The sequence below is a fragment of the Scyliorhinus torazame genome, chromosome 2, assembly GCF_047496885.1.
Source record: "Scyliorhinus torazame isolate Kashiwa2021f chromosome 2, sScyTor2.1, whole genome shotgun sequence".
Lineage (NCBI taxonomy): Eukaryota > Metazoa > Chordata > Chondrichthyes > Carcharhiniformes > Scyliorhinidae > Scyliorhinus > Scyliorhinus torazame.
The window spans coordinates 50133673-50145118 of NC_092708.1; the positions used below are offsets into that span (position 1 = coordinate 50133673).

Here is an 11446-nt window from a genome sequence, read left to right on the forward strand (position 1 = left end):
TTCCCAGCACCTTCTCCTTAGTGATGGCCACTTAACTCACCACTGCCCCCTGACTCTCAAAGTTCTAGGTATACCACTGGTGTCTTCCATTGTGAAGACTGATGCAAAGTACCTCTTCAGGTCCTTTGCCATTTCTTTGCTCTCTGTTACTATTTCTCCAGCAGTCCATTCTTGCCTTTTATATAAATCGAAAAAAATTCTTGCAATTTTCTTTTTATATTACTAGCTAGCTTACACTCATTTCATCGTCTTCCCTCCTTATTGCTCTTTTAGTTGTCCTCTGCTTGCTTTTAAAGACTTCCCAATCCTCACCACATAGTATGATTTTTCCTTCGCTTTTATGCTGTCCTTGACTTCCCTTGTCGGTCATGGTGGTCTTGTCTTCCCCTTTGCATGTTTCCTTCTCCTTGGGTAGACAAGTTGTTTTCCTTGGAGCAGAAGAGATTGTGGGGAGGAGGCAAAATATTTTGTCATCAGAAACAAAAGTAGGACATTTCCCAGAAGGGATATTGGGTGGCAGGGGGTACTGGGTAGGGCATTCAGAGGAGATTTTAGGTGTTGGGGGGGGGGGGGGGGGGGGATATAGGAGTGGTTACAAGATTATGAAGGGCATGGACAGGGTGGATATGGAGCATTTGTTCCCCTTAGTTGGAAGGTCAGTTATGAAGGGTCACAAGTTCAAGGTGAGGGGCAGGCGCTTTAGAGGGGGATTGAGGGAAAACCTTTTTGCCCAGAGGGTGGTGACAATCCAAAAGGCATTGTTTGGGAGGATAGTAGAGGCGGGTTGCCTCTCATACTTTACTTGGACGAGCACTTGGCACGTCGTAACATTCAAGGCTATGGGTCATGTGCTGGTAAATGGAATTAAGTAGGCAGGTCAAGTGTCTTTCAAGCATCGGTGCAGACTTGATGGACCGAAGGGCCTCTTCTGCAGTATAATTCTGTGATTGAGTTTTAGAATAGAATTTAACATTTTCAACTGAAAACCAGATATACCAACAATTTATTTTCAAAACTGTAATGGTTTACACCAAAGAACAACACAGCACAGGAATAGGCCCTTCGGCCCTCCAAGCCTGTACTGGTCATGATACCAACCTTTAACCAAAACCCTCAGCACTTCCTTGTGCCGTATCCCTCTATACCCATCCATCCATGTGTTTGTCAAGATGCCTTTTGAACACCGTTAACGTATCTGCTTCCACACCTCCCCTGGCAACGCATTCCAGGCACTCTCCACCCTCTGCATTAAAAACTTGCCTCACACTTCTCCTCTAGGTTTTGTCCCACGGATCTTAAACTTGTGTCCCCTGGTGACTGACCCCTCCATCCTGGGAAAGAGTGCCTTCCCATCCACTCTATCCATGCCCCTCAATCTTGTAGACCTCTTAGCAGGTCACCCCTCAACCTCAGTCTGTCTAATGAAAACAGTCCGAGTCTATTCAGCCTCTCCACATAGCTAACACCCTGCCGACCAGGCAACATCCTGGTAAATCTCCTCTGCCCCCTCTCCAAAGTCTCCACATCCTTCTGGTAGCATGGCGACCAGAATTGTGCGCAATATTCCAAGTGCGGCCTCACCAAGGTTCTATACAACTGTAGCATGATTTGCCAATTTTCATACTCGATGCCCCGTCCATTGAAGGCAAGCATTCCGTTTGCTTTCTAGACTACCTTGTCCACTTGTGCTGCCACCTTCAAAGATCTGTGGACTTGCACGCCCACATCTCTCCGACTTTCTATATTCCTAAGAGTTTTGCCATTTACGGTATATTTCCCCTCTATGTTAGACCTACCATGCATTACCTCATTTGTCTGGATTAAACTCCATTTGCCATTTCTCTGCCCTAGTCTCCAACCTTTCCATGTCCTGCTGTTATCTTCGGACAATCCACAACACTATCTGCCACTCCATCAACCTTGGTGTCATCCAGGAGCTTACTAATCAGACCGGCTACATTTTCCTCCAAATCGTTTATGTACAGTACAAACAACAGAGGCCCAAGCACAGATCCCTGTGGAACACCACTAGTCACAACCTTCCATTCAGAAAAACACCCTTCTACTGCTACTCTTTGCCTTCTGTGACCAAGCCAATTCTGTATCCATCTCATCATGTCACCTCTGATCCCATATGACTTCACCTTTTGTACCAGCCTGCCATGAGGCACCTTGTCAAAGGCCCCTTGTCAAAGGCCAGAATTGGTGTTATGTTGCAAAAACACGTGCACTACAAAAGTTTAAAATTTAGGAAACACAAACTTGCATATCCTCACACAGTTGTAAAGCAATGTTCAAAATCGTATTCCAAATGTAGGGTCAAGAATTCAGCTGATTCAAGGGTCAGAACCTGATCATTTTGAATTTCCATCAGTCTCTAACTATTCTTACTAATCTGAAAAAAATTGACCATCTGCAGACATGACTGCTCTACCAAGGTCTGTCACACGCACGCGCACACAGTGATGAGTGCCTGAAACGGATTGCCTGGGGAGATTGTGGAAGCAGATACAATAACAGCATTCAAAGGCATCTTGACAAATACATGGATAGAATGGGTATAGAGGGATACAGCACAGGGAAGTGCTGAGGGTTTTGGCCAAGGTTGGACTGGCTTGGAGGGCCAAAAGGGCCTGTTCCTGTGCAGTATTGTTCTTTCTACTCATTCCAGATAGTCACACATTGCATCAAAGTTTATTAAACCCCACAGACATGGAATCGGAAAGAAAAAGTTACCGAAATTTTAACTTAGTTCAGTTTCAAATGATCAGGAGTAAAGGATAGCAAGATAAATTGCAGTATCAAATTTGGCAGTCACAGATGGTATTCAAGTACGAATCTTGAACAGTTCCTCTATATAAACACTTTAAATTTATAGTAAAAAGAGATAGGCTAAATAACCTATCATGTATGTGCTAGCATGAGAGAGCCAGCTAGTTTTGGTCCATAATCCTGCAGATAACTGTACTTCATATTCATGTATTCGCTTTAAATATGAATTTTCATATTGACCCCAAACTTCCCAAGTGAAACAAATTCTCAACTCCCAACTAATCCTTCTGCAAATTACCTTAAACCAATGCCCTCTGGTTATTGACCTCACTAAAGTAAATCGATCCTACTTATCTACTCTATCTAGCCCTCAAATAGTATATACCTCAGCTAAATCTCATATCAGGTTCCTCTCCCCAAAAGGAACAAACCCTGCCGATTAATTCTTCGCTTATAACAGTGGGTAGCACTGTTGCATCACAGCTCCAGGATCCCAGGTTCGATTCCCGGCTTGGGTCACTGTGTGTGTGGAGTCTGCACGGACTCCGTGTGTCTGGGTTACCTCCGGGTGCTCTGGTTACCACAAGTACCGAAAGACAGGCTGTTACGTAATTTGCACATTCTGAATTCTCCCTGTGTACCCAAACAGGTGCCGGAATGTGGCGACTAGGGACTTTCCACAGTAACTTCATTGCAGTGCTAATGTAAGCCTACTTGTGACAATAAAAAAATTATTAAAAAGATTTCTCACAACAGCCAAGGAGGTTTTCTCTGTACTCTCTCATGCAATCACATCCTGCCTATAGGTAATGGCCAGAACTGAACTAATACAGTTCTGGCATAACCTCCCGCTCTTGCATTCTGTATCTCAGCTAGTAAGGGAAACAAATCGGTTATACTGTCTCAACCACCTAATCTACTTGTCCTGCTACCTTCAGGGATTTGTGGACATGCATTCAAAGGTGTCTCGGTTCGCCTATATTTCCGCTATTCTTGAATTGCTGTAACTACAGGACTACAACCCAACAGCTGGAAGTGGAATTCAGTTGTCACAGAGGCACAGAAGTGATGGGCTGTAAATCTTTGGTTCTCACTCTCCGTCATTTATAAGTTTTGAAAATTAGACTCATCTTGAACGTGTTTAAAAATGTGAAAACCAACCCATGTTTTTTTTTTTTTGTAGTAATTGGCAAACTCATTTCAATTTTTTTTAAATTCCCTCGGTTTATGTTGAAATGGGACTGCTCAATGCTACGACAGTGCCAAAAGTAGAAAATGTTCCATTTGCCTACAAAACAAGCTTCACTTAGTAATAAAAGGCGCTTCATTTAACACACAATCAAACCAAGTCGCACCTCATCTCTCTCTGGTGCAGAAAAGTCTGAAGCTCCTATTCAAACTAGCAATGGTAAACAGTATTCTCTCCTGTAGCTTCAGACTTCCTCAGATACATGCCCATAAATCATCCATGGATAAAAAATGCCAACAGCAAAATAAAAGCGGAATTAACAGGAAGTACACTCCCCAACCCACACGTGGGACTGGCTTTGATCTTGCTGCCACCCACAGTGACACAGCCATCAAGTGTCCAAAGAAAGCCAGTTAGTTACAACATGACTGCCACAAAGCAGAAAACGATACTTTGTTCTGCAAAATAAAGTGGGATTGTGTATCCCTATGATTCAGTTAAGAGTGGAATGAGATTGCCGGTGGTACCATACTTCAGTCTGCCGGCTGTACAGCAACTGCCGGCTGTACAGCAAATGTAAAAGTGGAAAAAGGTTGTATTCTGACTGAAGATATTGTAAATGGCGCAGCAGACGAGAGATAGAGACAGATGAGACCAGTAGATTAATTCTCCAAATGATATACTTTGTGTTCTTTCAAATTGTGAAATGGGTCAAAGCTTTTACTACAGTTATCCCTGTACCACCGTATGCAATTATTTGCTCTGAAGTAAACCTTCCTGGCAGCAACATTGGTCGTACTTGCCAACACATCCTGTGTGGCTTTATTCTAGAAATAGAGTACACAAATTTTGGCATGCTAGGGAAGAAAAACAAAGATGGCACACTTGGTATTTGAAAATGCCTCAATTCATCACTATTGATGTCATCAATAGCAGCACTTACTTTTAAGTTAATGTAAACGTACAAACACATTTGTGTACACATACTAAGAAACAAAAACAAAAATGAAGATTGAAAATTCCGCTGCACTTGCATAAGGAATAAAGTAAAAGTATCACTATAGATGAATCAACAGCAAAGCAAACTTTTCAGTTTCCGTTTAAAATTGTTTCATTTATGCAGTACCAAATTCTCCATACAACCTTCACTAAAGGAATTTGTTAATACAGGGGTGCAGTTAATTAGATTTATGAACAACAATGTCAAACATATTCTGAAGTGTACTTTGATTGCAAATAAAGAATCCAAAACCGGGGTTCAACATTATAACATTGGCAGAACGTTTGTACAGCAAGAAATCATAAACAATGTGCCCATTAGGATCATTGTTTTATACCAATCCAGTGGAACATACACGGTGGTTGAATAGCATGAATTGTCATTTTTTAATGTCACTTACCATGTATTACTGCTCATACACTTGAGAAATATGACCGCTACAGAAATTCAACAACATTGCGAAAAAAAATGCATTCATTTAGGTGACATTTTGATTTGATTTATTATTGTCACATGTATTAGTATACAGCGAAAGGTATTGTTTCTTGCATGCAATACAGACAATACATACTGTACATAGGGAAGGAAGGAGAGACTGCAGAATGTAGTATTACAGTCATAGTTAGGGTGTAGGGAAAAGATTACTTAACCTTAGATATAAAATGCCAATGCTGAAAGTCTGCTATCAGCGGAGGTTGCACAAAATACTACTCAAATGATATCTGCAATATTCTGACATTTTATTTTGAGGGAATACCTCATAGGAATTTTTCTTGAGATTTATTCCAGAATCTTCTATTATTGCACTGGATTCTATGACAATAGAGCAAACTGAAGTTGGAAACACCTGCATTTATATAACTCCTTTCACAACATCAAGCCATAGTGAACTTCTGTAGTGTAGTCACTCCTGTATAACATACTCTATCCTGTTAATCAACACCAATACGTTTATTGAACTCAATTAAGTATTTATTTCTATAAACTGCCACTGGGCAATTTTAATTCCAGTGAGTGTTTTATTTGAGGAAGTGGTGGTGGGAGGTAAAGAGAGAACAAGAATTCAAAATAATTTTGAAAACCATATTTGGAATGCTTAAGAAATTTATTTTTTAATTAAGGATTCATTAGGTAATATGTAAACTGTAGGAATGCTAAATTCAGGCAAATAAAATTTAAAAACTATGTGCCCAGATAAATTCCTAAAGTTTAGCTGCAATCACTTTATATTTGGAAAAGGTGTTGAACAGGAAGTCACTCCTAACATGACGTGCACACCCTTGTGCCATCAATTATTCTCATGTCATAGATTAAAGCTTCCATTTCACTGCACCAATGTAGCTTAACCATTTAGCACAGTATTAAACGCCCCTCCCATGATAAAGTGGCAGATTTGTTCAGTGGGTTTGGTATTGGTTTAATTCCAGTTCAAGATCTTGCACTGTATGACTATTACAATACTCGAGTGATTGGCTATTTTACAACTAGTATTTGATAAAAATGTGATTTTACACATGAAATTTTAAAAGGACTTGAGAGTTTAACTCCAAATGCTATTATGGCTTTTAGTGCAGTACAATACTTCCACATCCTACACCAGCAGTTCCAATTCAAAAAAACTCCCGATTAGTGTTAAGAGTAAGAGATTCTTTGCACTTGTACTGTAATCATTATAAAAACAGAGTTGAAACATTCATGGTTTTCCAAAAACCATCAGGACAAGAGACATTTCTTATCCCAAGATGGTTTTGAATTAAAATCCAAATGGTTAAAGGGCCAATAATCTAAACCACAATTTGTAGCATTTTTCTTTGAAGTTCAAAACTGTTGTTTCAATGTCCCTAAAGGTGAAACAAATACATGGGAGTGGAATCTGCCACAAAACTGATAAACACCTATCCAATATTTGGATATCTACAAATCTCTGTAGATTATTATATAAATGCCATTGGATTATCTGTGGTTGCATCCTTTTGGCTACCCCGCCCCCTTCTCTCGCTCTCGCGCTCTCTCGCTCCCCCCCCCCGCCCCCTTCCCCCTCCTCCTCCAACCACCTCCACCACAAACTCCAGGTGTAAATTTATCCACAGTGTATATATGAAAATGTATCTTAAAACATTATGAAACTAACAGCAGTCACTAAAAAGTGCAATAGTTACACAATACTTCAGCTTGAACTGGAACAGAAAAACATGCCAACCACACAGGTGTGCAGCACCATGTATTTTACTATGTGGAAGGGCCAGGTTGACACCATTTCACCACTGCAATGCTAAATCGGGTGTCCTGAAGTAGTTTAACAATTCTAATATAGACAATTACATCACGCAGTAATGCCTGATGTATTTGGTGAAGTCTGATCCTCGTAAATTATTGAGTTACTTCTGGAAGTCCATATGAACATATCACAATATTTTAAAATCAGATCACACTTTCTTCATGACCACTTTCTTCATGACTAAATATCAAATTACAATGTCCACATTCATTAGAAAAGTCAAAATTTAGGGAATATCTTATAATTGGTGACTTGAAAAATTGTCCGTATGCAATGCAAAAGATTATGCAACTCATGCAAATGGAATAAAATATTAATCTTCTCAATAAACCAACTGCTGACTATTTTAAAGCTTCGAGTTAGTCATTAAATAATACAAATTGTATTTTCTAATACTAAAATATTAAGTAAACTGCACAGAAAAATGAAATCTAAATTATGTATGCTAAACTTGGGCTGCTGGTCAGAATCAAATTTACAGTATTAAGTTCTCACTTTTAGCCATTTTAAATATTGTAAATTAAGCACTATAAGCTGGTTGCACAGAAACAATTCAACCTCCCCCAAATCACTTTTCTTCAAGTGGTCTTTTTATAAACTAAACTTCATCATTTGTGTGTAGCATCCTGTTTCACGTGTTTAGGCTGAACTCAGAAAGACAAAAAATTGCGGCCTGCTACACTTTTTTTACTCGGTGAAAAGCTGTGTGCATTTAGCTGGTCTCTTGGCTGGCCACGTTTCCCACTCCATGCCACAAAAGGGTCTACTCAAAACATAAATCAACCAAAACAACGTAGCCGTACGTGGACTCGTAAAAACAAGTTACAACTGCTTTTCGACATTTTAAAAAGTAGATGCTCAAAACGCAATGTGCGCCATAGAAAAACAACAAATTCGAACAGAAAATCATATGCGCGTTAAATCTATGTGCTGAAAGTGTAGGGTTTAGGGGTGATAAATTAACATGGTTACTTTTATAAATAAACAAACTCGTAAATTGGATTTGCCAGCAATTCTATTAATCACATTTTTTGACTGCGTTATTTTGTATTGATTTTACATTCATTGTTGTATACAAGCATACCACTCACCGCGCAAATATGGAAACGATCATTTTCCACAAACTAGAACAGTTTCAGATAGCAAGTTTAAAAGCGTCGAAATATTTCATGAGTAGAATGTGACAATTGTCAGCAAATTACATTCACCGGGCATTCTGAATTGTCTTGATCTACAATCAGTTTTGCCCACACTCTTCAAACGTTTTGGAAAAATTACTTTCCACAGAACGTCGATCTAGTTCTAAACAGTGCGGAGATTTTTCACATCTTTTGCAGATTAAGATGAGCAAAAGGAATTCATAAAGGACGTGTGTGAAGGAACTGCCAGTGTTCTACCATTAAGCATTGAAAATTAAATAGCGATTAAATCGTCTAACGGCTACGAGTGAAGCAAACACGAAGATCAGAGAACAAGCGTGGCATAAAAACAGCTACGTGTCATGGACTTTCATCTCAAGGATTTAATTTTCTTACATACATTTAATGCCCAAGTAAAACACATTGATTCAAATCGGGCTATGCACAGTGTCATCTGTACAACAGTTTCAATCAAAATAGCCTTTTTAAGATTTATTGACTTTGTTACAGTTCATTCCAACCAAAGCAGTTATTGCAAAAGGGGCGAAATACTAATGACTGGCTTCAAAGCCAACCGGGAAAGAAAAAGCTTGCTTTATTTAAAAACGGAGCACATTAAGCCAGTCTTGACCGATTCCAGCAATGGATATACCACATTTGACGGCGTGCCCAACTAACGTATCGCTTACTTAAAAATTAGAAGAAACCATTAAAATGTAACTTGTGTCCAAGTTTAATTTAATGGGCGGAGACCTTTATGCTTAGTGCACGGTCTCTTCATCTGTCACCTTTCACAATACTCATACGGCTATGCTCATGGGATGGAGGGGGAGAAAGAGAGAAGAGAAAGTGGAGGAATAAATGAAAACTTTTCACAATAAATTTGTCACAGGTGCTTGTTTCACAAATCAGGCAATACCAAAAATCGTGGCAACGTTAAAACCAGATTTTCCACTCAAGCGGAACACGCACTCAATCACGGTTCTTAAAAAGAAAACGCGTGCACTTTGAAGGAGGGAAGCGGTGGATTTCAACTCGGTGGCACAAATTCCATGCGAAATAAATGTCGTCCGCACACACGACTTGCAATCAGGCTGGGTTTATGGTTTAAAGACCAGGACAACGCTCAAGAACGAGAGCATAAAGTCAACCCCCGGCCGTTTGCGCATTTAGCAAGTTTGCCTTTGTACTAATCAGTCACCTCGAGCTAGTGGATCAACATTAAAACACACACACACACCCAACACCACTACAGAAACTCGCACATGCACGCCACAAACTGGCTGAATTTACTCCTCCGATAGCAATTAAATTGCGCCGAATCGTAAGCGGGATGTTTTCCTCCCGCAAACATATCCACGAAACAACAAATATCACGCCACATCCAAGATTTACGTGCACGAAAGGTCGATTTAAAATATATATTTGCGAGACGGAACCCACTCTTAAAAACAACCCCCCCCCCCCCCCCCCCAAAACAAAAAAACTATCACCTACCTGAGGAGCATGAAATCAGAAAAACAGCAAACGCAAGCTTGGTACCAGTTCCCATGTTAATATATGTTCACGGAAATAACTAATTTAGAACACGACGATCGTTGAAAAGAAAAAAAATCTCTTTACGACTCCACGTCTCCCGACTTGCTGCTGCTGGCAGCGGTCCACCTCGTAGCAAAATTCCCCCTACACACGCTCTTCAGTGGGCAACTTCATTCAAAAAAAATAAGAGACGGGGAATTTTAAGCAACACCATCGGGCTCCGGTTGTCAGCTTTATCTGTCAGCAGACAAAATAGACGGAGCTGGGGAAGAATCGACAACGTCGTCAAAGGATGATTTTGAGAGAGAATGTAAAGAAACAACCGCCATTCACATAAAGTGTCGGGGTGGGGAGGGACTGGTGAGAGACGAGAGCGGGGGAGGAAAAACTACGATGCAAATCTTCAGCTCCTTTGACGAGAATGGTGTACTCGAAGCCTCCCGGAATTCATAATTAGCGAAGTAGGCCTAAGTCCAAAATGGCGTTGAGTTGTTTTTGTTTCCTTTCCCTCCTCCTCCCCCCCCCTCGCGCGCTCGCACCCCCACCCCCCTCTTTGCTCCCGCCCGCCTCGAGGAGGATTTAAAAAAAAACGACAGTACTGGCTCGCGCTGTCAGGTGCCGCCTCCAGAACAACAGCAGGCGCGAGGGGAGGGAGGAAAGAAGTGGCTTTGATTGATACCCCCTTGAGTCCCCGCCCTCGGCACACAGTGATTGACATCTCTTCCGACCAATTAAGGACTCTCCCCTTGTGCTGCGTGCCGTGTCGCCTCCTCCGGGGGGGTGGGGGGGGGTGGGGAGACAAAAAGGCGTGCGTTTATTATTGGAAGCCAACTAATCCTCTTGCAGCGGGGTGGGCATGACCGTGCGTGCGCGTGCGCATCAGGACTGGCTGAGGCGAAGCCATCAACCCAACCCCTCCCGGCGATGATTGACGTGCGCTCCCGGCGAATCCGCAAACGTTCGCCACGGGGTTGGCTGAGGGCAGGGGGCAATGCCAGATTGACCGTGAAGGCGCTAATCAAAGGAATTTGCTGATTGGGTGCAAGCGCGTGCACGGGATGGGTGCTGAATGTTGTTCAGCTCCCCCCCCCCCCTCCACCAAATGCAAAGTGCCAGAAAGTTCCACTCGGCGAATTTACCTTTATCTCGAAAAGGTGGCTCTTTTATTATTGCACGTCAGCCTGACACACCGCAAGAGATAGTTTTTCTCATCCACCCCCCCCCCCCTTTTCCTCCATCAGCCTTGTCTTCTAGCTCAACCAAATCAATATTCAGGGTAATAAGATTGTTCTACTGTCTATTGCGGGAAATATATATCCTTTCGATGCCAGCTTAGTGGCTTTCAGTCCAGTGCTGCTACATGGTACTGTTTTGTCCCCATGACATGTGGGAAGGTGAGGGGGGCGAGGGTCTTGTGTCAAATGCTCATCAGACCCGGGCAGTGAGTTCTCAAATCATCCGCTATTGTAACCTCAGATAGGAATTTACACTGGCATACATTCTTTCTGTTTTTGGACTATTGGGACGGG

The 11446-nt window shown here is 41.5% G+C and overlaps 1 protein-coding gene across 2 annotated transcripts in view; it reads right to left on the reverse strand.

Moving 5' to 3' along the window:
* LOC140387977 (activin receptor type-2A) overlaps positions 1-10424 on the reverse strand; it is a 233995-nt gene extending 223571 nt beyond the window's left edge. For both annotated transcript variants that reach the window (XM_072471411.1, XM_072471405.1), the window contains exon 1: positions 9876-10424. In XM_072471411.1, the coding sequence (XP_072327512.1) occupies positions 9876-9930 (55 nt within the window). In that variant the 5' untranslated portion in view covers positions 9931-10424. The remainder of the gene's footprint in view (positions 1-9875) is intronic.
* Between the last annotated feature and the right edge of the window lie 1022 nt (positions 10425-11446).